At 58.3% G+C, this 27,886-nt stretch overlaps 1 protein-coding gene across 7 annotated transcripts in view; it reads right to left on the bottom strand.

Annotated features, from left to right (window-relative positions):
* Positions 1-79: 79 nt before the first annotated feature.
* NOL4L (nucleolar protein 4 like) overlaps positions 80-27,886 on the bottom strand; it is a 131,679-nt gene continuing 103,872 nt past the window's right edge. For 5 of the 7 annotated variants that reach the window (XM_047771342.1, XM_047771344.1, XM_047771346.1 and 2 more), the window contains 6 exons: positions 12,246-12,523; positions 9,671-9,856; positions 9,403-9,594; positions 8,996-9,118; positions 8,356-8,557; positions 80-4,622 (listed from right to left, as the gene is read on the bottom strand). In XM_047771342.1, coding sequence (XP_047627298.1) covers positions 4,402-4,622; positions 8,356-8,557; positions 8,996-9,118; positions 9,403-9,594; positions 9,671-9,856; positions 12,246-12,523 — 1,202 coding nt within the window. In that variant the 3' untranslated portion in view covers positions 80-4,401. Of the gene's footprint in view, positions 4,623-7,155; positions 8,139-8,355; positions 8,558-8,995; positions 9,119-9,402; positions 9,595-9,670; positions 9,857-12,245; positions 12,524-27,886 lie in introns of those variants that run through there. The other 2 variants (XR_007133874.1, XM_047771341.1) reach the window with 2 other exon arrangements.

Here is a 27,886-nt window from a genome sequence, read left to right as displayed (position 1 = left end):
TCAGGGCCAAACTAGATTCAGATGCAACAGAATGAGCAGTGCTGCTTTTGAGGGGACATAGTGGAGATCAGGCATTGAGTTTGTTATTCAGTGTTTATTAAGTAGATTCAGTCTTATATATGATATACAGATTCCAAAGAAAAAGGATTCCACATACTTATGAAATCAGTGCATTTAGCAAGTAATACCATGGAGATAACAGCTCGATTAACAGCTCATTGGTCTTTTGTTAAGTGAGGGGAGAGGGAGTTGGCCTGTGCTAGTCATTCCACAAACAAAACAGAATTTAGTTGCATCACATAGAGAAGACACATTCTAAGAATTAAAATATTAAGCCACATTTACTGGTAAAACTCACTATATAGAACACAAATAATTTTTATAGAGCATTGAGGAGGAAGTCCTCACCTGCTTAGAAGAGCCACGTTAAGTTGCATAGGTGCATATCTGTAAAAATATAATTTAGAGATGAAGCCATTGATTAAGTAACAAAGAGTCACCTTTAAAAGTTGGTGCCATCTGCTGTTTGCTTTAAGTGCCATATGCTTACTGTCTGGAGCCCCCTGCCCCTCCCCAGAGGGGCCTCATGTACGAGCTGCCCCAGGGGACCCTGAAGAGATGCTTGTACCATCTGCATTGGAAGGTCCTAAAGCTCATCTCCAGTAGGAAACTTGCGCTCTTTCCAAACATGTCTCAATTATGCCAGAGGGTTGGCAACCCCTTGGGTTGTCCCTAACTCCTGGGTGGCTTGTCCCTGAAGGTCCATGAGTCAGCGTGACCTTCCCATTCTCAGGCTGCCGGGAGAGGAGCTATATTCATCCCCAGTGGCAGCCAAGTCCTGTTTTCACTTTCCACCTGTCCATGCAGTTACCCACCAGCAGCCATAGGAAGTCTCCATTCTGAGCCCGGCTCCCAAATGGACCATAGGACAGAGGCACACAGACCGTCTGCCGCCTGGAGACGATTTTTCTGAGCATAGAAAAGTATTTTTTCAGCAAATCTGAGTTCAGTGTGGCGTAGGTTTTTTATTTTTCTTTTTAGGTGGAAACAGGTAAAAAGTGAGAGGTTTTTGTTTTGTGGCTTTGCTAAGCAGATGAGCTTAGTGAGGTGCACCTTCCTCCTCAAGAGCGAGTCTTGCAGGACACACAGGGACCGGGGCATCTGTACATGTAAACAGTACACTTTCACTGAGTCCAAAATTAGGAGCAAAAATACAAAGGTTCACATTGGTCTTAGGTAGATACAGGCGAAAAAGGATTGAGCTGTCTTGCTCATAAACAACAAAAACAAAGTTTCTAAAGCACCACTAAATTATATAAAAATCAGACCATGGACGGATTGAAACTGGTATTCTGGTGAAATACTTTACTATCTTGTAAAAAGTTTTACAAAAAATTACAAATTAAAAGTATCAACCCTCTGAGTTCAAAGCAGCATTTTGAAAATGAACTGGTAGTTAATCCTATAACCACCCCTGGAGTCATAAGTGGCCCTTGGGAACAGGGATGGCTGGGTTCCACCTGTTTGAAATCCTCTAAAAACCTTCTTCACCCCCCGCCGGTCCCCCTCCGCCTCCCCACTGTCCTTGGGTATAAACTGAGTGGTGACGGTAAAGTGAATTCAGATGGGTCATACTCTTTACTAGATGATCCACCACTAAGACCAGATTCCCATTTCTCCTGGTTCTACCCTTTTCGTGGGATTAGCCCCCTGCAAAGACTCTGGAATGGGTGTATTCCACTCTTGCATTACCTTTGTAATTTAGGATCCCACGTGATTCATGTATGTCCTGAGGCCCCCCCATAAGAACTTTAAGTGGCTGTGGGGCTGGGCTTTGGATGCTCCCTTTGGGAGAAGGCAGTCCCTGGGGTGGGGGTGGGGGTGGGGGACGGACAGCAGCAAGCGCCTTTCAGCAAAACCAGCTCAGTGGTGCCCTCCAGGGTTGACGCTGCATCTTTTAAAACAAAAGCAAAACTGAACGAGTTCCCTGACAGAACTAGCGAATGGAATCCTGTTTCCACACACAGTAACTTGCTCCTGATTCTGCCATCACAAGGGCTTCATGTGTAGCTTCAGTAGGAAGGAGCCCACCCAAGAAGCGGGATGGGTGAGACAGGATCCACTGTCCTGGAGGGGCTCTGGGGGGCCCAGTGCACCCTGACTGCTAGCATTCGTTTCTTTTCTCTTTGAAGCACATTGAACCTACATCTCACCACGGTGCTGAGGCTGCTGAAGTTGGGCAGTAAGGACAAGCGTGACTCAGAAAAACACAACTTCAAACTGTAGCTTATACTAATCTTCAGCTCTTAATTCCTCGTGTGGGTGGTAGCGCGAGCCCCTTCCCCAGTCTTGCTCACTCCTGTCTGTTCAGAAAAGCAAACCGTTTGTCTGGCTTGGGTACTGCCTCTGGGAGGAGAAATGACATGTGAAACAACTTGACGTCAAGGATTCTAAGGCGGCGATTGTCTCTGCCAGTTTCCAACATTAAGATTTTCACAAATTGCCTGGGGTAACATTTTGCAAAAGATCTACTGATTACTTTGTAGTATTGTTCACACACAAAAATAAATATTTACACAAATTTAAATGTCTGGGAGTAGAACTGAGCAGGTGGGGGCTGGACATGTGGACGCTGGGATGGGGGAGGCGTTGGGCACTGGAGCTTGTGCTGTGCTAAGGGTGGGTCTCCGCATCCTGGCCCCGACCGGAGGCCTGGGGATCGGTCAGATGGAAGGCAGAGGTGGTGTGGCTGGGAGGTGGAGCGCTGGAAGCCTGTAGGGTGTGGGCACCCTACCCTTCAGACTTTCTGGATCCAGGGCCCATAGCTCAGTGACGGATCTGAGGCGTGGGAGGCATCCAGTCTGGAGCCCCCTCCCCAGCCTCATGAGGGTGGTCTGCCACAGTGCCCGGAGGCAGTTGGCTGCAGAAAAGCTGGTTTGGGAAGGGATGCCTGCTTTGGGGTCAAGTGGCTCTCTATCCTAGGGTCCACTTGGCCCTGGCTCCCCGGGACCTCTTTGCTCTGAGGGAGGAAAGGCAACAGAGGGCGTCTGCCAGCTCTGGGCAGGGGCGGCAGCAGAGAGCTGCTGTCATGGCTACGGAGTGTTGCATGGAGAGGCCCTGTGGGCCTTGTGAGGTCTGGGCAAATCCCTGGTTTTAGCAGCACTGGTAGGTATTGCACTGAGCAAGAGGAAGTGCCTACTGGGGAGCAAGGAAACCAGGCCAGCCTTGTCTTTTGCCCTTTTTCACACTCCAGAGAGGATGGGTTTCTTCCAGGACTGGCCCCTTCAGAAGGGCTGGTCCTAGGAGAACCCAGGTGACTTCTCCATTTCTGCTGACGGTCCCTTTGCTCCAACCACAGGGGCAGGGGACGGGAGCTGCCTTTCCTGTTTGATGGCTGCCTGACAGCCAGGGGCTCACCTTGAAGAAAGGGGCCCTTCCCGGCAGGGGTCCGAGGGGCCCAGGCCTGGCTCCCTGGCGGCAGGGTGAGGGCAAGCCCTGCTGACCGGCTGCCGTCTCCTGGCACCCTGTCCTGCTAGGGCCCGGCGGGCTGCTGCTTGTGAGGGCCAAGGTCCTCTCTGGGCTCCAGCTCCTGGCCCCCCGTCTGGACTTACCTCCCAGGCAGACACACTAGGTGGGGGAGGTGGGAGACAGCCATTCAGAACAGGCTCAGGGCACATCCTGGAAAAGCCCACGCTGGAGTGTGAGGTAGAATACAGGTGACCGTGTGACTGGGGCATCTGTGGAATGGGGTGGGGGAGCCGCTTTTGTTTGTCTCTGCTTTGCAGTGGGTGTGGGTGAGGTCCTCCTGCTTGGCGGTGCTGGGCACTCAGAGGGCCAGCCAGCCCGCTGCCCCCCCGCCCTGCCGGCCCCCAGCCCGCGCCAGTGTAGTGATATGGAATGTTAGGTCACAGGGATACAGCCTTCTGATCAGACAGACACAGACTGGCAATCTGTACAAACACAAAAGAATCCATTTTCAGAAAAATAAATTACTAAGGGGGGAGGAAGAAAGGGTCCACTTTGTTTTTCTCAATAAATATGCAATTCTGCTCACCTAAGACTTGAAAGGTAATTATCTGGGGGTGGGATTCTAACATCAGGGTCCACGAAGATGATTCTAAATAGAGCTGTGGCCCCAGTGCCTCGTCAGGGGGAGCCCCAGCCCTTCCAGAGCTGCCCCGTAGGCCTCTTCCAAGCAGGTCAGAGCACCCGTGTGGTGAGATTCCAAAAAAAAAAGTGTCCTTGTGCCCAGAGTCTCAGGCGCTTGGAGTGTGGCTAGAAACAGCTCTTCTGGATCCACCTCTTTCAAAAAACAAAAGGTACCAACTGGTGAGGCGGGAAGCCGGTCTGGGGCTGAAAGAGCCTCCTTCCCTGGGGCAGTGCACTCCAGGTGCCGCTGGGTCAGTTCTGCTGCAGGATGAGGTTTTCCAGTTCGTCTGCCGAGCGCAGCAGGAAGGCAGCGGACTCCCGGTAGCCGGCGATGAGCTGCCGGACAGCGCTGATCTCCGTGGGGCTGAGCTGGGCGGTGGGCATGGTCCGGCTGGTGCTGTTGCTGGAGGGCGTGGGCGTGGGCGCCGTGGACGTGGTGGAGGCCCCGCCTTTCATGCTGAGGTCTGTGGGCCCTGCGGAGAGGGAAAGCCAGGGTGAGCAGGTCGGCAGATACCGGGCGCGGCCTCCTGATGTTATCCTCGTCTGGCTCGCTGGTTATACCCCCAGGGCCTAGAAGGGGGCCTGCAGGTGAAATATGGTGTTTGTTCCCTGTGAGCCCCCAGGGTGATCCTGCCAGGAAGGGGACCTTATCATCATGTGTGACTGGGGAGGCAGCTGGGGCCTGAAGGGGCAGCAGTTGGCTGGAGATGGCACTGTGCACGTGCACGTGCATGTGTGGCTCTAAGATACTGCTGGCACTGTGTGGACGGCTGCCCTGCTTAGCTGTGGGAGAGAGGCAGGGCTGGACTGTGCCTCAAGGGAAAGGGGCTGGAGGAGCAGGCGCAGGAAGGTGCTGGGAGGGCTAAGCCCTTTCCTGATGGGCTGCAACACCTCAAACTCCCTTGACTTTGATGAGTTCTTCTGCGTCCAAATGAGGTGGACGGGCTATGCTGCTAGGGCGGGAGAGTGTGGGCTGGCCGTGTGAGGGTCGCTGTGTTGGGACAGGACCCAGAGCAGTCACCTCCCCTTTGCCCTGGAACGTACCAGCAAAGAGAGAGCCTCAAGGCTTACTGAAACGTACTGGGGTATGTGGTGGGGCCACCAGGTCCTGTCTCCTCTCCACCTTTCCCAAACAGCTCTTGCCATTGGGCAAGCCTGGCCTGGTGGTCTGCTCCACAGGAGATTCTTAACTTCCCCAGGCCCCAGCCCTCAGCTGCAGCACAGTGAGGCTGTGGTGGGGCGAGCCATGCCAGTGAGACCCTCAGCACTGGCAAAGGGCTTCCAGGAAGCATGGAAGCTCCTAGAATTTAAATTCAATATAATTCAATTCTTTGTTCAATTCTGTGTTCAATTCTTTCGAGGTGTTCAGCAAGCAAACAGCCAAAGGAAAGGATCTGGGACCTCCAGGCTCCTTGGGGAGCCTTCTCCGAGTCACTCTCCCTATGCCCGCACCCCCCTCCCCAAGCAGAAGTTATCTTACTTGGGTGTGTGAGGCTGTTCTCAGTTATCAGCCTGATACCCCATTAGTTCTGACAGCTGGTTTCACTCATTATTGCATCTACAGTAGCAGTTTTTATGGTGCTACAGCGATGGACAAGCGCTTGTCACTAGAGACATCTAGACCGGAAGTTAATACCTTGGAAGAAATTACAGAAACTCGACTGTTGCCAAAAAGAAGCTGGTGCGGACCCCAAATGGGGAAGGAAGTTGGAATCTAAGATGGGACAGCTTGTCACATGGGATTAACTTCCTCTTTAACAAGAGAACATGAATGTCAAATGGGAGGCCCCAGGAACTGGCTTGCTAAGGAACATCCCTGGACTTGCGCGTGCTGGCTCCTGGCTGCTGCCAGGTTTGATCCCCTCTGGACACTGCCTGGGGATGGCATAGAGGAAGGCTAGAGTCACCTGCTACAGCTGGTGTGAGCTGGCTTGGGCTTCCTCTCTATCCTCCTGCCTCCCCCAAGCCTTGTCCTCTTCAGTCCTGGGCTCAGAGCTGTCCCTCTGTCTCTCCCCGTCGGGCTCTGGTTCCAGGCAGACACTCAGGTGGCTGGGTGATTACTAGAGGGGCAGGAGTGGGCAGAGCTGCCCAGCACCCAGGCAGGACAGTCTCTCTGGGCTGATGTGCATTTTCAGATCCAAGCGTGAGCAAAGTGAGGAGCTCTGACCCACTAATACCACTGCCCAGCCAAGGTGCCAAACTGATCAAACCCTTGTTTAAGCATCCTGTTTTTCTTTCTTTTTTCGCCACGCCCAAAAAACCTCATGTTGCAGCAGTGACCCCAGCTGATGCAGTGACAATGCTTCAGCACAGGAGAAATTGCCCATACCCTGGTTAAAGGGCTGCCACTGGGAAGGCAGTGAGACTGGGACTGCCTGTGGAGTTCTTCCAACTGCAGGATTCAAACCCGGTGCTCACAGGACATGTGCTGCCCAGATAAGGAGGTCAGTGAGAGGATCTCTGCCTCTGTGACCTCACCACCTTCCTGGGTCTGAGAAGCCAGGGAGACCAAGGTACAGTGGCAGAGCTAGTGCCTTCCTTGAAGCCTCTCTGGCCAGTGTGTGAACAGGGTGAGGAGGGTAGCAGGCCCGGCCCTCAAGGGAGGCCAATGGGGCAGCCCTGACAGCTGTGGCGTGAGACAGGCCCTGCTGTGTGGCACCAGTGGGGGCTTATCATCATGGCCCGCCACCTGGGAAGGACTCTCCCCATGCACAACGGGGGCTCTAACTTCCCTGCCCTGGCACCTGTCTCCAGACACACTCTAACAGGGCTCCCACTCGGCAGGGCTGTCAGACGGGGCTTCTTCCTGGACAGAAAGCAGGAAGCCATTCTGTCCCTCGCTACAGCCGGCCACTTTGGCCTCAGCCTCAGGGATTAGGGCCAGGCAGCCTCTTATTTTAGGTTAAGAGGCATTAGGAAGGGATGAGAACTTAAGCCCAGGCAGGAATCTTCCAGGGACCCACACATACTTCCTGGGGGGGCGGGGGGGACGCGCAAGGTGAGTAGAGGGTGCCCGGGCTTTCTGCCAGGGGAGGGAGGGATGGGCCCCTCCCTCGCGGCCCAGGAACAGGGAGGGTCTCCTGCAGCCACAGACTGGGGGCTTCAGGAATTCTCAGGCACGTTCAGCCAAGAGCTAACACCAGAGTCTCCTCTAACCTACTCCTCCAGCAGCAGCTTGCTGTCACCCCTGGCTCTTCCTCTCACCTCCAAAGGTCTCCCAGAGCACACTGCTCCTGCCTCCTGTCCACCCCATTAAAGCCTCACCAAAACGCAGACAGCACCAGGCTTAAAGCCTAACTGTGGCTTCCCCTGCACACAGGAAATCCAAAGGCCTGGCTCAAGAGGCCCTGGGATCCCCTGCACCCACACCCACCAGCTCCTGGAGGCCAGCCGGCTCTTCTCCACCAGGGAACCCGCTCTTGCCCTGCTGCGGCCACCACCCAGGGCTCAGTGTGAAAGGGCCTGTGGTCCCCACTCAGGGCAGCCCCTAACCTCCATGGTGAGGTTTCTATCTTTTGGAGATTTTTTGCTTCAATATTGGTCTGTGTCTGTCCACATCAGAATCTCCTGAGAGGAGTTATAGGGAGCATCTAGAGAGTCACTGGCTCATGGAGGAGGGAGGCACAGAAGGCTAACCATTGCCCCAAATGGGGCCCCACAGTGCAAGGACCAGGGCTGAGGCCCTGCACCCAAGTGAAAGAAACTTCACCTCACAGGTAAAGGTCATGAGCCGTGGCCTGGAGCAGGAGGTGACCTGCCTGGAGCCGCTGCAGCTCGACTGGGCCAGGCAGGGGCCAGATCAACTGCCATCCACTCTGTGAGACCTGGGCCGGCAACCATCTCACTGCGACTTGTCATCTGGGGTAAGACGAGGGCGTGGGGAGGCTCAATTCAGGTGAAGAGCAGGGCTTCGGCTGGGACTCTGCTCACAGTGGCCCTTGAGGTGCAGGAGTGCGGGGACAGAACCAGGGAGAGGCCCAGCAAGCCTCCTGGGTGGCGAGGAAGGAGTGGCAGGCTGTTAGTTTTAACCTTGCCTTCTAACCTAAGGACTGACTAAGACTATGAGCTGGGGAGACTGCCTATGCCAGGAAGGAGTCACTGTCCCTGTGGCCTCTGCTGCCCCACCTGCCCTGCCCCCTTCCCAAGGCCACAGTACAAACTGGGTGCTGCTCAGGGAGCCAGAGAGCCTAGGCATCTGGCACTCACCATTACTGTGATTTCCTGTTTGGAGGGAGGCAGGGGGCTGCAGGTTGCTGCCCAAGGCCCCGTAACCACGGTAACTGTAGTTGAGGCCACCGTTGACGTACACAGGGTCCTGGGAGTAGGAGGAGGCTGGCAGTGAGTAGGTGGAGTGGGCGATGGCTGTGGAGTCCCGGGAGTGCTGCTTGTCCAGGGCTATGGGCTCGTCCTGCAGAAGGGGAGGGAGGTGCTGGGGAACCACAGGTGTGGGAAGCCCCGACCCTATTCCTGCACAGGAGCGGGTGGCGGCTGTGGCCCCAGATTTACTGGGACCAGTGCTATGACCTGCAGGACTCTGCCCTCTCCCTGGTCACCTTCCCCACAGCCTCCCCCTAGGCCCCCCATCTGCTCAGCCCCTTCAGGGCAGATTTGATCTGGTCCTGCCCAGCTGGAAGCACTCTCAGGGCTCTGGAAGTCCAGATCCCCTTCCTAGGTCTGCAGGGCCCTTGGGCCCCAGCTCCTCCCCCCACTACCTCAGTACCTCCTTGGGGTAGCACCACTGCCACCTAAGAACTGCCCTCCCTACTTCCTCTGCACCCAGCGCCCACGGTGTCTGCAGAATAACTGAGGGCCCTCCCCACCCTGGAGGCTGGCAGCAAGCAGGCACCTGGGAGGACTGGTAGATCTCCAGGCGCATCCTTTTGGCTGCTTTTCTCGTCTCGCTCTCACAGGCAGCTGCCAGGATGTTTTCTGCCATGGCCGAGGTCAGGTGAGGAGGTGTGGGTCTGGTCTGCAGGCAGAACGGGGATGGGGCCACTGTTGGGGCATGCAGAGACCCGGCCCTAGAGGTGGGTGGGGCAGGGCTGGGGTTCGGGCTTGGAGCCCCATTATCTATGGAGCTGTGTGATTTTTCTGGGCCTTGGTTCCCTCCTCTGTGAGCCAAGGCCCATGACGCCTATTTCCAGGGGGACTAGGAGGGCTGTGGGCAAAGCGCCCCCGCTGGGAGGATGTCGGGGAGCCCCGGAGCAGAGCACAGAGTGGAACAGGGTGAGCGGGCCAGGACTCGGGGCTCACCATCTCCATGCCATTCTTCTTCATGCGCCGGCAGGACTTGAGGTACGTGCGGATGCGCTTGCGGGCCCGCTCCTGGAACTCGGGGAACTGCCGGCTGCACGACTCAATGATGGCCTGGATCTTCTCCTTGGGCTGCTTGGAGATGGGCACCATGCGGTCCAAGTTCTCATCCACAAAGAGACGCACAAACATCTGCGGGAGACACAGGCTGTGGGAAGGGCTGGCCCGGCTGCGGCCCGCCCCGCCCGCGCGTCCCCCGGGCGCTCACATTGAAGGCCTTGAGGCGCTCTGGGTCCATGCCCTCAGAGTCATTCATCTTGTCATTGTCCTCGTGGTCGTCGTGGTCATCATCGTCGTCATCTGCTGTGGGGGCCCGGCCCACCGTCAGGTCCTCGGGGCAGCCACTGACCTCGGTTTTGATGGAGTCGTAGCTCCCCGAGCTGTAGGGGGGGGACTGAGAGAAGGCGAGGGGCAGAGGGTCAGGCCAGGTTCTCATCTGGTCTCAGGCCTTGGTGGGTGTTGGGGGTGGGACAGCGAGCACACCCAGCTGCCACATGAGCCACGGCAGCAGAGGCCCCAAGCAAGTCACTTTCCTTCCTGTTCCCTTCACTTGTGAAGTGAGGACAGCAACACTGCCACCCCTCCCAGGCTGGAGGAAGGGCTGCCTGCAAGAGTCGGTGCAGAGACCTGGCGCCCTGGGGGAGCCCAGTGCAGGCGGAAGCGCTTTACGCAGCGGCAGCGCCCACACTGGGACCTGCCTCATTGTGCGAGGGAAAGGCAGACACAGAAAGGGTTCCTGCCACCAGCCAGCCTCTCCTGGTTGTGCCAAGGTCTGTTCTGGCTTTAGAGTTTTCCTCCCTGGTCCCCAAGGGGCTGCGACCCTGTGTTGACAACCAAGCTGTCACAAAAGCAGCGAATATGCTGTCTGTCGGGGACAAGGAACAGATGGGCTGGGAGAAAACCAGCCACGGAGGCAGGGCCACCAGGCAGAGTGCATCCCCGCGGCTCCCAGGCCGTGTTTCTCCTGTCTGCTGCCACTGATGCGAGTCACCGTGAGCCCCAATGCAGAGCGCATGTGCAGAAAGGAAGACGGAAGCAGACCCAGCCCACCGGGCAGTCACCTGTCCTAGCAGAGAAGGGACTCGCCCTGTGAGCCCCTCCTGGAACAAGCCCCTTCCCCGTCTCTCCTTGGAATGCACTTTCCCACTCTCCTCCCTGCTTTCTCCCTGTGTGCCCACCCCTCCCCCTGCCCCCGCACACGTGCTCTGGGAGGCTCTCGGAGGACCGCTGTCATTTGCCTTTTGGAAAGCTTGCAGCTTTGGCAAGTCCTCACTTCACTCAGTGGGACTCTGACTAGCAGTGTCCTGGACACACAGTCTCTGCCCTCAAGGAGGTGGGCATCCGGCAGTCAGGCCCAGGAAACAAACAGACCCTGTAATGTGGCCACACAGTGGCCCAGACGGTACATGGCTCTCACTGACTGGTGCCTTGTCCGGCAGTGGCTGCCATCACCAGCCTCCACGTGACCACACCCACAGGAGTTGGCCCTCCCAGGGTCCCTGGCCTCAGGCCCATCTCTTGATCTACATAGACTCCTCAGGGTCAGGGACACCCAGGTCCTCTGGCCTCCCGATGGGCTGCGTCAGACTCACAATGGAGAGTCAAAGATGCCTTGGGCAAGTCACATTCCCAGGTGGCCCTCGGCCAATCCTCTGGCCAGTGTCTAAGGAGGCAGATGAGTTGTTGGTGGCACGCGCATGCTCCCATCTCACTTCCTTGGTTCACACGTGTGGCCTGAGATCACGGCGGCAAGCTCACCCTCTCCAGCTCTTTGCCTACTGAGGCAGCAGCTGTGTCTGCCCCTGGACCCAATCAAACAGGGGAAGGCCAGAGTTCCCTCTGTGGCTCAATGAGATTGGAGGCATTTCTGCAGCACCAGGACACAGGTTCGATTCCCAGCCTGGCACAGTGGGTTAAAGAATCCGGCATTGCTGCAGCTGTGACTCAGATCTGATCTCTGGCCTGGGAACTCCACATGCTGCAGGGCAGCCAAAAAAAAAAAAAAAAAGACGGTGCTCTGGCCAGGACCTGCTCCACAGTCTGGGCTCAGACACACGGCGACAACTGAATACCTATTTGTTTGTATATAATTTTCTGACGAGATGTGCCCTCAGAGGCCAGCACCCACCCCACACTCTCTGCAGAAGAAACAGGCCCTGGGAGAGTAAGAAACCTGTGCAGGGCTCTGTGAAGGCACCTTTGGCCCCCCAGCCCTGCAGAAAACCCCTACACCCAGTGCCGCATTGCACCGCTGCAGAAAACCTTAGCGGGAGAAGCGACACGGGGAAGGTGGGGACTGCCAAATGCTGGGACACCTGTCCACCACCCACCCCCCACCATCAGCCTGGTCTATTGCGTTTCACACATCCACATCCACATCCCCAGGGCCACCAAGGCCCCGCCCTTTTTCTACACCATCTGTACAATGGGGACAGGCATGCAGAGCCACCAGGAAAGGCGAGGCCTTGGGCCTCTGTGCTGAAGGCGGCCACTTGCTGTTCTTCGCAGCAGGCTCTATTCTGGAGGCGGAGGGGGCCAGACCACATGTCACCCGCCACCTCCACCAAGGCAGGAGCCATCAACCCCCAGGCTCAGAGAAGCGAGGGCCCTGCTCAAGGTCACACACACGAGTGTTCTCCTGTTTCGGAGCCTCCGCAGGAAAACAATGGCGTAGCAGCCATGGCCACTACCCTGGTGTCACAACCCCAGGACCACGATTTCATTTCAGGGGAGCGGCAGAGGCTCACAGCTCAGGTGGGCCAGCAGCCCGCAGCCCCACACACCTCGGGGGTGGTCTTCACCCCGTACTTGACACGGCTCCTCAGTCCATCGGCGCCACAGCCATCTGAGGGGTAGGAGGGTGTGCCGAGCACTGAGCCCTGTGGGAGCTTGTCACACAGGTTGATGGGCTGGTCCTCGGCGGTGGCGGTGAAGTCCATGGGGGCCACAGCTCCGTTGCCATTCATCTCAGGAAAGGCGGGGTCTCCCTGGGTGCTGCTTGAGGTGGACGGGTTCAGGGTGGAGGAGCCATTGCCACTGCCGCTCTCGGAGGAGGAATCGTCTGGAACGAGAGGCCTGGGTGTGAGGCCCCACCCCAGCACCCACTGGCCCCCAAGTGCCCCTGGCTCCCACGGCTGTGGCAGCCCCAGGGAGTACTTGCCCTGCACTGTCCTCATGAGCAGGCCTGGGCAGGAGGTGAGTGCTGCTGTCCCCACTGGAACTCCAAGCGGCTGGCCTTGCCCCAACCTGAGGTGGGGGCAGGGTCCCTCTGCCTGAAACTGGGGCCACCAGGGCGAAGTGGCCATGGCGTATGTAGGGCATGGTGGTCTCCCACACTCCACACCCCCAGGTGCCACATCCGGCTTCCAGGACCTGGGAGTGAGTGGCTGTGGCCACTGACCACTTGTCAGGGGTCCTGGGACACCCCAGTGGCTGCATGCGGCCTGGCCAGCAACCCCCCTTCCCCCAGTTCATCACTGCCTTGCCCCTTCACACCGTCTCCTCAAAGGACCCCCTCCCCACAGCACGCCCTTGAACTTCTCCCTCCTCTGTCTGAGGAAGGATGGCTTCACTGTGACACCCCTGCCCCAGTTTGTCACTCCCTCCAGCAAGCAGGCCCAGGCAAATCCTAGCAGCTTATGCAAAGATCTGCCCTCTGTGCACGGCCACGTGGCACTGGACATCCAGAGCCAGGGTTACAGGGTCTGGGGTCTGCATCCCCTGCACCTCAATGGGCCACCCCTGTTTTCCTGAAGTGACAGCTCAACAAAGCTCTGTGGAGGGCGCCCCCTGCTGCAGAGAGAGCAGCATTGCCTGGGGGATCCAGGAAGACAAACTTTTAACTAGAGAGCTAGACCTTTCAGATAAATTCCAGGCCTCTTTTTCCCACTCTGCCCCACACTGCTGCTTGATCAGCTGAGAAGGTTGAGGCCAAAGCTGCACTCAAGCTCCCGGGGTCACTGTCAGGTGAGTACCGCGTGGTTCCTGGTGGCGCCCAGGTGCCGGCTCTGCACCTGCAACCAGAGCGGGTGGGGGAAGGGCAGCCACAGTGATCCCTGACCGCCTCCCAGGGCGCCCCTTCCCCCTGGCCAGGGTCGCGCACGACCCCACCCCCACCCTCCCGGCCAGCAGATTATGAAGATTTAGTCCCTGGTGCTGGGCACTGGGCACGCGCACCTCTGCACCGCCCCAGCGTCCCCATGGCGACCAAGCGGCTCTAGCTCCCCAACCAATCGCTGGCCTCCCGGCTGCCCAGGGGCGGAGCCAGGCTGCCCATCAAGCAGTCAGGGCCCTGGGCAGAGGGGGATGGGAAAGGCCTCGGCGCGGTGGCACCCCTCCCCCTCGGCCGCTGCAGGTCCCCAGGGCCAGGCTGCTTTTCCTCGTTTTCCTCTGGCAGCCACTGCCCCCTCCACCCTCCTACAGGGCAACTCCACACTCTACTCAAAGCCGCCCCAGAGGTCCCCCCTTGCTCACCTACACCCCAGAGTCCCCAAGCCAGCAGCCCTGCTACCTCTGGAAATTCACCGCCCATCCCCTCCTCCTCAATCACAGACGGGTCTGGTTTTCTTCTGGCAGTGTCTCCAGTGACTAATCTGGACATTTGTGGAATGAACAAATTACCCAGTGTATTTACTGAGCACCTACTGCGTGCTGGCCTTGTCCCAAGCTGAGAAACAAAGTAGCGACTACAACCAAGATGCCAGCCCTCCTGGGGGGGACAGAGGCACATTACTGAAGCACAACCACACCCACCCCTCCCCCACCCCATCCAGCCTCTTTGGATGACCCCGCTCTTGGCACCCCAGCTCCTGTAGGTCACACCCTCCCCGTCTCCACCTTACTCTTTCCCAGCACCAGCCTGTCACTCCCCTGTTCCCTAACCTTCTGTCCCCCATAGCCTGCAAAGGATAGCAGGGTGTGTTCTTGGTCCCGTGACCTTGGCCGCCTCCCCCAGCCCAGTCCCACATTATTGGCCACTGCCGAACCTCCCACATCCAGCCCTTTGCTTGGGCTCTGCTGTGCGAGTCCACCACCTTGCTTGCAGCTCAGTACGTTTCAGGCCTCCTTCAAGGCCTGGCTCAACCCTGCCTTCTCAGACGGCCTCCTTCCCCCGCTTCCCTAGGGAGGAGGTACACACAGCCCAGACCCCAGCCTGGTGCCCATCCTGAGGGCGACTTCATGCCTCCTTCACTCACTCAGGTTCGGTCCTGAGAGCTGCCCCCCTCCCACTAGGGCCTGGCCTGTTGCCCGGAGAAGCCCCAACGCCTGGGGTTCCAGGAGCCTCTGCCAGGGCTGAGGAGCTGGAGGGCAAGGATTGACCCATCCTGGCCGACTGTGCGAACTATGAACTCTGGCCAGTACCCATTCTTAGCCCACTTTCCTACCCTGGCACCACCCCCAAAAGGCCACTTTCTTGACCTCAGAGAGCCTTGTTCGCCTCCTCTGGAAGGGTTACCAGAAGGGTCAATGGGCACCACAGCTAGCACAAAGGGAGCCAACTGTCATTGCACTCAGGTGGGCTTCAGGACCACGGCCTCTTGTGGTACACACCATGCACAGGCCCAGAGGTGCAGCCCAGCCACCTGCCTCCTCACCAGGCTTTCCCCAGGGAGGATGGACCCTCTTGCCCTGTGCATCTCCAGGCGTGAGCACAAAGGAGACTTCAGGGCTGTGAGGCTGCATGTGAGTGTGGGCACGTGCGCAGGCGAGCCCTCCCAGGACCCTCCCAGCTTAGGAACCTTAGGAGCCAACCCAGACTCTTGAGCTGCCAACACCCTCGCCCCAGGGCTATGCACCTGGGCTGCCCAGCCAGGGAGCCCCAGGCTCTGGCTCCAAAGGCGGCACACTCCCTCCTACCACACAGTTGCCGCCTGGAAGGGGAAGTGGACCCACCAGGGCAGGAGCCCAGTCCTTGGGAGGCTACGCATTCCAAGTTTTTAGAAGAAAGTGGAAATATGCACCATTATGTAAATATCTAGTTTTTTTTTTTTTTTTTTGTCTTTTTAGGGCCACTCGCGGGCACATGAAGGTTCCGAGGCTAGGGGTCCAATCAGAGCTACAGCTGCTGGCCTACGCCACAGCCACAGCAACTCCAGATCCGAGCCATGTCTGCGACCTACACCACAACTCACGGCAACGCCGGATCCTTAACCCACTGAGCAAGGCCAGGGATCGAACCCGCAACCTCATGGTTCCCAGTCGGATTTGCTTCCGCTGCACCACGATGGGAACTCCTAGGTTTTTCTTCTTTTTACAGCCACACCTGCAGAATACGGAAGTTCCCAGGCTTGGGGTCAAATTGGAGCCACAGTTGCTGGCCTCTGTCACAGTCATGACAACACTGGATTTGAGCTGCCTCTGTGACCTATGCCTCGGCTTGTGGCAACGTCAGATCCCTAACCCAGTGAATGAGGCCAGGGATCGAACCTACATCCTCACAGACACTATTTCAGGTTCTTAACCCACTGAGCCACAACAGGAACTCCAGATTTTTAAATATTGGTGACTTAGATTGCTCACACTTTGAAAAAAACCTTGCCAGACAAATGAACAAACAAAATGGTCCACTGGAGTTTCCCAGTGGCTCAGTGGGTTAAGTATCCAGTGCTGCCCTTGCTAGGGCCCAGGTTCCCTCCCTGTCCTGGGAACTTCTGCAATGAAATCTCACTCAGCCATAAAAAGTAATGAAATTCTGATACACGCTACAACACGGATGAGCTCTGGAAGCGTATGCAAAGTGAAGTCAGACACAACAGAAGAATATTAAATGAGTTCATTACGTGCAATGTTTAGAACAAGCACATTCCCAGAGACCGTAAATCTATTAGGGTCACTGGGGCTGGGGAAGGGTGGATGGGAGTATCCGCTTCATGGTTACAGAGTTTCTGTTTAGAGCAATGAAAACGCTATTTTGGAAATAATGGTGCTGGTTATACAACATTATCAGAGTACTTTATGCTACTGAATTGCATGCTCAAAAAAGGGTTAAAATGGTGAATCGTGCATTTCATAGCATTTTTCACCATAAAAAAAAAAAATCCCCCCAAACCAAACCAAAATCCTTGAGCAAACCAGCGGGCTCCAGTTTACAAGTTCCATTTGCTGCCACCCCACGTACTCGCAGGCCAAGCCTCTCCCGTGTCCACACTGCAGCCGGTGTCAGGGACAGCCAGCCACACACAGAGCCCACTGAGGCACAGGCGAATCGCAAGTGCCTTGCCCCACATGTGCTGCCCTCAACCCAGCGTGCTCGGCGCTGCCTGAACCCGGTTCCACTTCTGCCAATGAGGAAGGCTGTGGGCTTTAGGCAGGACGGAGAGCAGCCGTGTATCCTCTAAGATGCCCCTGTACCTCCTTCCAAAACGGGTGTCATGTCAGTAAAATAGGATTTATAAGGTGTAGACAATACCTGGTACAGAGAATAGGTGCTTGGAAAAAACCTGATTGATTCCCTGCCCCCCCCCCGCCACGGCTTCTCATTTCCCAGGCTGGACCCCGGGCTTCCGGGGACACCTCCGAGATGGGCATGGTGAGGGGAGGAGGGAGAGGACAGCGCTGGCAAGATGCCCTTCTAGCCCTCTGCCCTTTCTGCAGCACCTGCTGTGTGTCAGGCCTGTGCAGAGATGGGGGGGGGCCGGTTACTGTCCCGGAGGCTCATGCCCTAGGGAGCGAGAAACCAAACAAGGATTCAAGGGGGAACACAAGGCTCTGGAGAGAGCGTCCTGAGTCTCCACGTCCCCGGTCCCTGCAGCTCCGTCCTCCTCTGGGAAGCCCTCTCTGACTGCAGCGCCCCATCAAGGCCCCACTTCCGGATCACCCCTCTGCAAAGCTCATGCCAGGGAGGGTGCTCTGTGCATGAAGGAGGAGGGAGGGAAGCAGGGCAGGCTTGTTGGAAGAAGCGGCCACAGAAGCAGCCTCCAAGGACAATGCTGAGAAGGCCTGGGGTCAGGGCTGAAGCTCCCTGACCCTCGAAAGGGCAGAGATGCCGCTAGGGGTGGGGCGGCTGTGTCTGCCCATCAGCCCCCCACAGTGGCTGAGCCATAGCTCAGGGACTGAGTTCAAACCCCCAAGCTGAAGCCAGCCTCTCTCCAGTACCACTGGGCCCTCTGGCAGCCCCTCCGGCAGCCCCTCTGTCCCCCCATCCAGCTGGGCTCTGGCCTTTCACTTGCTGTTCCTTCTTCCCAGGACATTCCACCCCCCTCCCCTCCAGGGCTTTGCTGAAAGGTCACCTTCTCAGTAAGACCTCCCTGACCCCCTCTGACACACTGACCCCTTTACCCATTTTTTTCAGAGTATTTATCGCCTCCTCACATAGTACGTCTAAGCTCTGAGCCCAGCCCCCCACAAGCTGCCCCAGATCACTCCTGCCTCTCCAGAAACCACACCCCTTCCTCTGGAGAGGCCACCTCGAGTCTTCCAGGCTGAGCAGACGCCCTGGGCCTGGCCAGTCAGCACAGCCCATCTCGGCGATCCATGATGGGCACGTGACCAGGCTGAACCCATGGAAGTCAGTCCAGGGACTTATGCAGAAGCAAATGGGAGGAAGCATGCTCCTTCCCACCCCGGGGGCTGCTGAGCCCACTCAGCAGGGAGACCCACGCCCGGAAGGCAGGGCTGACAGGCTGGCACAGGCAAATCCCCCTAAATCCATCTGTGCCTAAAGCCAAAGACTTTCTAGTTAGAGGAGCCGATGACTTCCTTACTGCTGAAGCCGGCTGGAGGCAGATCTGCATCTGGTGTGCCTCGTGTGGTCGCTGAGTGATCCATGGCCCTGCCTCCAGGAAGGCCTGGGGGGAAGGGAGCCCCCGCCAGCTTGCTCCTCCTTGTGGCCCACCCCAACCCCCAGGAGGGGCTGGCCGCAGGGCCCTCCCCCAGTGCCCCACACAGAGAGAAACCTCAGCATCCCAGGCTGGGGCGAGCTGGAACCCCCCGATTCCTGGTTCTTTGCTCCTCCCAGCCCTCTCCAAACGAATGCGGTCTAGGGAGACATAGCCATGCACCCAAACCCATGCCCAAATGAGCAGCGCCAGGGGAGCAGGTGCGGGGCCTCACTGCCTCCTGACCTTGGGCACAGCCCGCCTCCCTGGCTCCTCTTATCTGTAGTCCAGGGAGTTGCCGCTGACGCCCTTTTGGGCTCTGACACTTTATGACCCTGTGAAAGAAGCCAGCCGGCCCTACGGGGACACGGAGAGCAGGAGTCCAGCCTTCTGGGGGTGCGGGCCTCCAGGAACGTGGCCTGGAGCTGGATGTGACCCTCTTGTCTCCACCTGGTTTTTATCTTGTGGCTGTGCCAGGAGGCCCCTCCAGGACGGGCACCCCAACCAGGGCTGGCCTGCTGGAGTCCAGAACAAGGCCAGCAGGACAAGACTGCCCCCAACCTGTGACTGTCGTGACAGAGACAGCGCAGCAAGGGGCCACGGGAAAGCAGCAGGAAGGCACCCTGCCCGGGCATGTGCACAAAACCGGGCCTCCCCCAGCTCTGGCCAAGGGCAGCTCCCGGTCTGGGCAGGACGCAGGGCCCACCACCTGTGCCCGGAATGCCTACGGGCAGGGAAGGACTGTGTGCCCATCTATGTAACGTGGGGCAGTGCGCTGCTATTCAAATGGGGGAATTAGCGATGAATGGGGGAAATTGTTCCTCCCTCTGTCCAGTCTCCAGGAGGAGACAAAAACCCCTTTTACCTCAGCAAACAATGCCCTTATGTGGGCGCCAGCGCCCCACAGCCCGCACAAGCCCAGCTCTGTGCGAGCCGCCAATTGCCACACCGGGCTCTGGGGCCACAGCCAGCGGTGCCCTCTCCCAGGGGCGACCCTCGCCGGCTCCCGAGGAGGCTGGGCAAGGGCGCAAAGGTCCTCGGGCCCAGCGTGCTGGGGCAGGCTGCCCCTGGGGCCAGAGGTGCGGCTGCCGGGAGGCTCGCCTCCCTCCTTCGCGGGCTTCCAAGCAGGGGAGAGGAGGGGGCATCAATAATTCACACACAAAAGAGATGAGCTGGGCGGAGGCGGGAGGGGAGAGCGCTGGAGCCAGCAGTCCCACGGCTGCGGGGGTGGCCCTGCTGGACGCTGAAGAACCAGGCCACATGGCTTTGGGCTGCAGTCTGGGGGCGCCCTGACTCGGCTCTGAATTTGGGGTGTGCACCTCACCAGGCTGGCCTCCGCCTGCTCTGACAAAGGCTGGCGGTCGGGCCGTGTTTACATGATGCATAGTTCCCAGGAGCACTGGGCTCCTGGCAGGCTACCCTGCTCTTCCTCCCGGAAGGAAGTGGCGGGGGTGGGGGGTCAAATGGGGGACACTGAGGAGCTGGGTGAGGCAGTGCCATTGGGATCCCACCATCCTGGGTGGTAGGGCCACACTGGGCAGCCACCCCTCAGCCTGGTCTTCAGACCCTGCCACCCACCTAACTGCCTCTCCAGGCGTCCTGCTCTAGTGGTTCCGAGAGCCTGGCTCAGGCCCTGCTCCCCATCTGGCCTCCACTCTCACCTCCCAGCACCCCCAGCACCCCTATTCCACAGCATCCGCCTTTCTCCCTGACCTTTGACTCCTTCCTTAAGCAGGTGTCAACACCTGAGGCCCTCAGTGTCTACAGCGATGCTGTCCAACAGAAGCTTAATGCAAGCCACCGATGAAATTTTCAGTTTTCTAGGAGCCACATTTTAAAAAGTAAAAAGAAAGAGATAGAATACATTTTATTCTATTATCATTATTATGTTTTCTTTTCTTTTTAGGGCTGCACCCTTGGCATATGGAGATTCCCAGGCTAGGGGTCTAATTGGAGCTGTAGCTGTCAGCCTACACCACAGCCACAGCCACAGCCACATCCACACCAGATCCGAGCCACATCTACGACCTACGCCACAGCTCACAGCAGGATCCTTAACCCACTGAGGGAGGCCAGGGATAAAACCAGCAACCTCATGGTACCGCATGGTTCCTAGCTCGGATTCGTTTCTGCTGTGCCACGACAGGAACTCCCAGGTGGAATAAATTTTTTTTTGTCTTTTTGCCTTTTCTAGGGCCGCTCCCGTGGCATATGGAGGTTCCCAGGCTAGGGGTCTAATCGGAGCTGTAGCCACCGGCCTACGCCAGAGCCACAGCAACGAGGGATCCGAGCCGTGTCTGCGACCTACACCACAGCCCACTGAGCAAGGCCAGGGATCGAACCTGCAACCTCATGGTTCCTAGTCGGATTCACTAACCACTGAGCCACGACGGGAACTCCAGGTGGAATAAATTTTAATAATTTTATCTAACCCAATATATCCAAAATATTGTCATTTCAACAATTAATACTGTGTTAAAATTGAAATACTTCACATCCTTTTTTCATAGGAAGTCTTTGAAAAAACTCAGTGTGGATTTTACACATAGGGTACACTTCAATGTGGCTCCTCTATCAGATGGGGCAGACCCAGGTTTTCATGATTTTCCCCTAAAACTGAAATCATTTCTCAGAGTTGTCCAAGCCGGCAGATGAGAGTTGGGGTCTTGGGGCAGGTGGCCTGGGCAGGGCTGGTGGTGGGACACTGGGGCCGGGTGCCTCCTTTGGCCTTCAGTGGGAGTGAACACCAAGTGTGCCAGGTGCCGGGAGGTCTCCTCATTGCCTGATTTGCACAACCACCCCCACAGCAGATGCCAGGGAGGAACCAGAGGATCCCAGAGGGAAGTCATCAGCCGTCACACGGCGTGAATGCAAGAGCCCTTGGTGAGCTCCGGTGCTGTCTCACTCCCAAAGCACCCCTGGTGCTCTTTCTTCTCTAGGCCTTGCTTTACCCTTCTGTACTATGGGACAGCCCCCCTGCCCCCCACCACTGTCCCACATTCTGCAGCCCCTCCCAAGCAGATACTGGCCAAACGTGCCCCCGAGGAAAGACTCCCAACAGGGACAGCCTGGGTCTATCTTCCCAGGCCCCGCCCTCAAGGCCAAGCACAGGCAGTGAGAACTCCTTGCTAATTCAGTGTGCAAGGCTCTAGCTGAGATATCCACTGCACGCCCCCCCCCAACCCCAAAACAAATGATGTGTTCTGAGAGCAAACAGAGCCACTCCGGGCAGCCATGTGTGAATGATTCATGGGGCAGGGCCATGGCCCGAGCCTGCGTGTGTATGTGTGTGTGTGAGTGAGCTCGCCAGAGCCTGTGTGAGTGTGTGTGTGTGGCAGGCCTTCCACCTGCCCTCCCGGAAGCCACTCTGCATTTGGTGCATCCCAGTCCTTAGGTCAGAGTGATGACGCCAACGTGGCCCTGGTCACTTCCTGGTTCCTTGGACAGGCTCTGGTAGCAATGCCTCTTGGGCACACACCCCTCCCCTGGCCTCCTCTCTAGCACAGCAGGCCTGCCTCCAAAGAGGATCAAAAAGGAGTCGGGTCTCCATGTGTCCCGGGCTGTGGGGGGGGCGGGGGGAAGAGCAGGGCTCTGACTCCGCCAATAGCCCAGCAGGCAGAGGCGAAACTTCTAGGTGTGGGGGAATCTCCCTGTCCCTTTCTTAGCAGGTGAACTTCACCTCTAGGGCCGTGGAGCTTGCCCTGCCCTGTGTTCTCGCCAGGTGTCTGGGGGCCTGCGAGGGTCTGGGGCCCTGGCAGCCTGCACAAGGCCAGGGCTGTGCAGGCCTGGCCTGCTCCCGGGATAAAGGGATCTCTCGGTGCTGTCTCCCAGCCTCCCTTACCCCGCAGCGGCCGGAGGCCAGGACAGCCCAGCATTGTCTGGGCCGCCTGCAGCCCAGCTGATGACGGACACTTTCCTATGACCCGGGACTGCCACGGTGGCCCACAGCCAATCCCCGGAAGGACTTGGGCCCTAGTTCTTTGCTCCTAGGGGAGGGGCAGGCTGGAGGCCACTGCCACCTCTTCATCCGGTGTGGATGTTTGGAGTCTTGAATAGGAGCAAACAGCTATCACTCTGGAAGGAGGAGTACGTGACATGTAGCCAGAAAATGAGGCCCAGACAATTTGCAGCCTCACCTGAGACAGGTGGGGTCAGGGAGACGGACAGCACCAGGATCAGCAGGTGTGGGGGAGGAAGACTCAATTTAAGAGCCCACTGCAGGAAGCCTTGCCAGGGAGGCCTGGTGAAGGGGCCACAACCCTCTCCCCACGTGACAGTGACCAGGGAGGATGCCCAGCCGCGAGTAGCAGCGTCACGGGGAGTAGGCTGCATGAGGCAGAGAGCCTTGGGTCCCGGCTGGGAAGAGAGCTGCTCCAACCCCCCGGGGTGGGCACAGTGAACATGAGAAGTGGCCGAGGCTCAGGGGTGACACGGGGGACTGTCTCTGAGCCACGTGGCCTGGCCCCAACCTACCCCTGCCCCTTTGCCTACTAGCAGTATGGCCTCCTGCCTGCTTCCTCGCACCAGCAGCTCCCAGCCCTGGCCGGGACACCCTGTGGTACCCCCAGCACCCAGCCTAGTGGCCGGCACGCAGGAGGTGAGCTGCTACCCAGGTGCCTTCTCTGTGGACAGCGGAACTGACTCACAGCTGCTAGCCAGCGTGGGAGCCTGGGGTGGATCTGGGGTTTGCAGATCAGGGAGCTGGGTCTTGGGGGACTTGGGGGTCCCCCATAGGCCCTGCCATGTGTGGGAGGGGAGTGGGACAAGAACACAGGAGATGCTGGAGCAAGCTGGAAGTGGCCGGGCCCTCCCAGCTCAGCTCCCTTTCCAAAGGAGACGTGGGTGGGGGGCGGTGAGCAGAGGTGAGGGGCTCCGTGTGAGTATCGCACAGAAAGCCAGGGCCAGAAGCTCACAGAGCTCAGCGGGCAGAGGGGTCAAGAGGGACCTGAACAGATGAGGAGACAGGTCTGGAACGCGTGGGGCAGTGAAGGGTCCAGAGGGTCTGGGAGAGGAGGAGCCTCGTCGTTCAAGGGAGGCCCCTGACCCACCTACAGCCCCTGAGCCTGTGAATGCCACTTGGTCACGGACCCCGCCTCTGGCCCTGCAGCAGAGCCCCCCCACCAGCCAGGCCTCCTAAGAGCAAATGAACCCTGCGCCAGTTTGTGCCGGGCCCTGTCCACACATCATCCCACCCTCACCCCACCATCCAGTGAGGGGAGGGACTGGCCCCAGGCCACACAGCAAGAGGTGGCAGAGGCAGAATCTGGGCTGGGGTTGGGGCACACTTTCCTCGTAGACTCTGTGGAGACGTGGGAGAAAGGCCGGGGCGGGGGGTGGGCAGGAGAGGCAACACCGCTGTAAATAGCAAGCCCTGGGCAAGGGTGGCACACCTGCTCCCCAGGGGCCCACGCTTGCCAGCCAGTCTGCATTTCTGGGTAGTGGAGGGCCCCACCCGAGGGCAGCAAGAGCCAGGAGGCGGGAAGCCCTGGTCTTCTCACAAAGAGCTCCTGAGACACACTGGGATTCACGGCCGTGGTCACCCTGGCCGTGCTACACCCAGAAGCCGGGGTCAGAGGTGACCCACTTGCTTAGGACCTCACTACAGGGCCAGGACCTGCTCGGGGGGAGCCACAGTGGGGTGCCAGGGGCTGCCTGCAGGGAGCTGTGTCTGGTCCGGATCCCAGGGCCCACAGAAGTAGCCTCACCTTTTCTCTCCGTCCTCCAGGAACCCCTGTGTGCCAGCCCCTAGCCTGGCTGTGCTGGCACTCTGAGAGACAGGTGACCCAAGACACCCCCAGCCCTGGCGCCAGGCATCTTCCTCCCTTCCCCACCTCCTCCTGACAGGCTGCCCAAGCCTCCCAGGCCATCATACACCTGCCTTCAGCATCACACCAGCGCAGCCTCCTCTGAGGGGCTTTTGCTGGTGCCCTGTCTCTGCCATCAGCTTCTCAACAGCCGTTTGCTGAGCACCTGTTCTGCGGTGAGGGCTGGGGGGTGGGATGGAGGGATAAAGCCCAGAAGAGAACACCCTTGGATAACAAAAAGCGGTGGGGTGGGCCTGGACCGTCCTTCCCCCCAAGTGGCCCAAATTCGGGCCCTGGAGCCAGAGACACCCTTGTGGCTGCATGGGGTCTGGCGAGTTAGCTCCCCCCTCTGTAGGAAAGGCCTAGTCACAGCTCTGAGCTCACAGGGTCATGGCCACCCTGCCACCAGCTCAGAGCTGAGCAAAAAGCAGGCTCAGGAAGGGGGCCTCCAGTCACTGGGATGACCCGACAACCTTTAAAAATGCCATATCAGTGAGGGGGGGGCAGGGGCCGGGCGGGGCGGGAAGACTGTGTGGGGAAACATGGTGGCTTCAGCACTACACCATCCCTCCCCGTTTTTTTTTTTTCTTTTTTTAAGAAAACAAGACTTTGATTACATACACAGAAGAGTCTAAGAAAAACAGGCCCCAAACATTGGTGGTTTTGAGTGTCTTTTTTTTGGCTTCCTTTTTTCTACAATAATATAATACTTGTGAAATGAAATAAAAAGCAAGATACTCTTCTTCAAAGACACACCTCCTGCCCTCAGAAAGCCTACAGCCTGGCAGGATCCCATGTTCTGTGCGCCTGTCCCTTCCCTGCAGGCTCCTCGAAGGGACAAGGCCAGGGACGGGCTTATCAGCCTCCAGCACCAACACGCACACAGCAGAACTGGTGGAGGCCCTGGAGGAACCAGCGCCTGCGTCCAGCCTGCAGGCAGGAAGCGCGGCACCTGGAAGCCCACGGCGGGAGGGGCCTCTCATCTGAGAGGCACAAACGAGAGGCCCCCAAGTGCTGCCCAGCCCCCGCCCAGCCCGCTCCCCCGCCCTGCAGGAAGATGGAAGCAGGACCCTCGTTCTCCCGGGCGCTAGCTTCCTGTCTGCCCAGGAGCTGAGTAATGTCCGCTCCCACCCCCACGCGTCCCTTCGGGAGGCCAGGCCTCACATTTTCCGCTCAGGAAGGGGCAGCGCAAGAGGCCTGGTGAAGCACATCAAGGGGAGACGGGAGAGGGCCCTAAGCTCTGGCCGAGCATCTGACAGCCAGAGGCCGCTGGCCGGCCTGCCCCTGCCCGTGGCCTCGTGCACTGATTCCCTTCACAGACACCACCCCCTGCTCAGCACCAGGCGCTGCACTGGGCACCGGGAAACGGGCTCTCAGGGTGCTCACTCGGCATCTGGGGAAGAAATGGGCACCAGACCGATAACCTCCCCGACGGGACGTCGTTACAGAAGGCCGCGCTGTTCGTCAATGCCAGACCTGCGCCTCTGGACAGTCTCGGCAGTCTTCCAGAGGTCCCCCTCTCCACCCCCAAAATGCAGCCCGAGCATTTTCCCAGGCACCTATGATGAGACCAGGGCTCTGTCTGGAGTCAAAAGAAAGCCCAAAGCCTCAGCTGGGCTTTGCGGTGGAGCTGGAGGGGACCTGGCCAGATGGGGGCTGGAGGCAGTGGTGGAACGGCCTGGATCACTCGGCCCAAGGTAGTGCTCTGAGTTTGGGCAGGCCACCTCTTCTGGTTCCCAGGCTCCCATGCCCACCCTCTGGGGAACCTCACACATGAACGCGATGCCTCGAAAGAGGAAGGGCGCAGCCTTGGCACCCCCTCCTGACTCTGGCTGGATTGCCCCAATTTTCTCACTGATCAGCAGTTCCCTCCCGTGAGACGGGACAAGAGTCACATCCTCTCCCACGGCAACTACAATCCTCAATGAGGAAGGCCCGCGGTGCTCCCTGGTCAAAGTATCTGGCTGCTGTGACTTCACGGAGCCAGGAGGAGACCCATAAAAGAGATCCGTGAGGGGAGGCCTCCCAGGCAGTGGCAGGCTTGCGGACCAACGCACAACTGTGTTCAGGGCAAGCACACTCCCACTGCTGTGAACCTCAGACAAGCCCCTGGGAGTGAGAGCTGGCCTGCTGATAATTCATTTCTAGTCTCAGCCTGGGACCTGCCCTGCCAAGGCCCAGCCTTCATCTGCCTTTGTTCAAATTTTTAAAAGAAGGCGGAGGTTGAGGAAGAGGTGGTGGAAGAGGAGGTGGTGGAGGAGGTGGAGGTGGAAGAGGAGGAGGAGGTGGAGGTGGAGGAGGAGGAAGAGGTGGAGGTGGAGGAGGAGGAAGAGGTGGAGGTGGAGGAGGAGGAGGAGGAGGAGGAGGAGGCAGAGGACAGGGAGGAAGAGAAGGCGGAAGGGCCCAACACATCCACCAACAGGTGAGAATCTGTGCAGACTGCCTGGCTTCCTGAAATGCTCTGGGCTGTGATGATGCTGGTCAGCAGAGGTGAAAGGCCCCCTCACTGCCTCGGGGGTCCCCATTCTTTCTGCCTAAGGGAAAAGACCCAGGTGCTCAGCCTGGGGGGATCCTCAAGAACAAAGAATCCAACTTGCCCCCCCAACAAGGGGCAGACCTCTACCCACTCTGGATGGTGTGCTGGGGAGGCCCCATCAGTGCTTACTCCTTTACTCATTCCGGCAACAAATATTCCGCAGGCCCCTCTAATGCGCCTGGCACGCAGCTAGAGTCACCAGGGACAGAGGAGAGAGCAAGATCGGCACAGCCTGCCCCTCACTGAGCTCTTGGCGGCGGGGGGGCGGCTCAGACATGGAGAACCAAGGCACCTTGAGGTCGGTGGGGTCAGGGAAGCTTCTGGATGAAGGCACACAAGCGGAGAGACCACGGAGGGCCGTGGCTGGGTGCAGACAGAGTCTTTGCTTGGGCTGTCCCCCTCCCAGTCCCTCTTTAACAACAGGGGACATGAGAACACCCTGAAGCCTCAGACAGTCTCCCACTGACTCAAAGATGGGAGCAGGTTGGGAGCTGGCACCTTCAGAGAGGAGGGCTGGCCACTTGCTACTGCGGGCCCTGTCAAGGACTCCAGGCCGGGTCTGTGCTGTCGGTTGGACCTTCCAAAAGATTCAGGACCAGACAGGTAGCAGAGACCAGGCTGGCCGGTCTCAAGGCCTGTGACTCCCCCATACTGGGTCCAGGTCAACCTCCAACCGGCACATCAGCCCACAGCCTCCAGACCCAGGCTCCGATGAAATAAATAAATTGATGGAATCGTGGGCAACACCATCCTCCCTGTCTCCAGCTCTGGCCGCCCACCCTGATAAACACCCTGGTCCTGTCAGCAGGCCAGCACCCACGGCCTGGAGGGACCTGGGGGGGCAGGAGGGGCGGGGTAGGGGATGGGAGTGACTACACCCAGGTCGGTTCCCCACGCCCAGTTTCTGGGGGACCAGCTGCAGGACGTGCTGATTTCACCAGCTTTGCGGTGGAGTTAGCCCTGTGACCGCCCACTCCCTTGTGCTAACTGATGCTGGAGCCCCCACATCACCAAATCTCCCTGGAAAGCATCTCTGACAGAGAGGAGATCCCCACAGCGTGGTTGTAAGCAATGGTAACACAAGACCTTTTCGAGAATGAGGTGGGGGAATGCGGCGCCCATTCAGTCCTACCACTCTGGTTTTTGTTTTTGTTTTAATGCTCTGGATCCTTCTTGGGAAGGTCCAACCGACAGCCCTGGGCTGAGCTTGCTGGCGTGGCTCTTGGTGTGGCCTTTGGGCGTGGCCCTCAATAAGCTCAGATGAGGCA

Source organism: Phacochoerus africanus, chromosome 3 (assembly GCF_016906955.1).
Source record: "Phacochoerus africanus isolate WHEZ1 chromosome 3, ROS_Pafr_v1, whole genome shotgun sequence".
Taxonomy (NCBI): domain Eukaryota; kingdom Metazoa; phylum Chordata; class Mammalia; order Artiodactyla; family Suidae; genus Phacochoerus; species Phacochoerus africanus.
The sequence above is the reverse complement of the archived record's forward strand: the minus strand, read 5'-3'. Positions and strand labels throughout refer to the sequence as shown.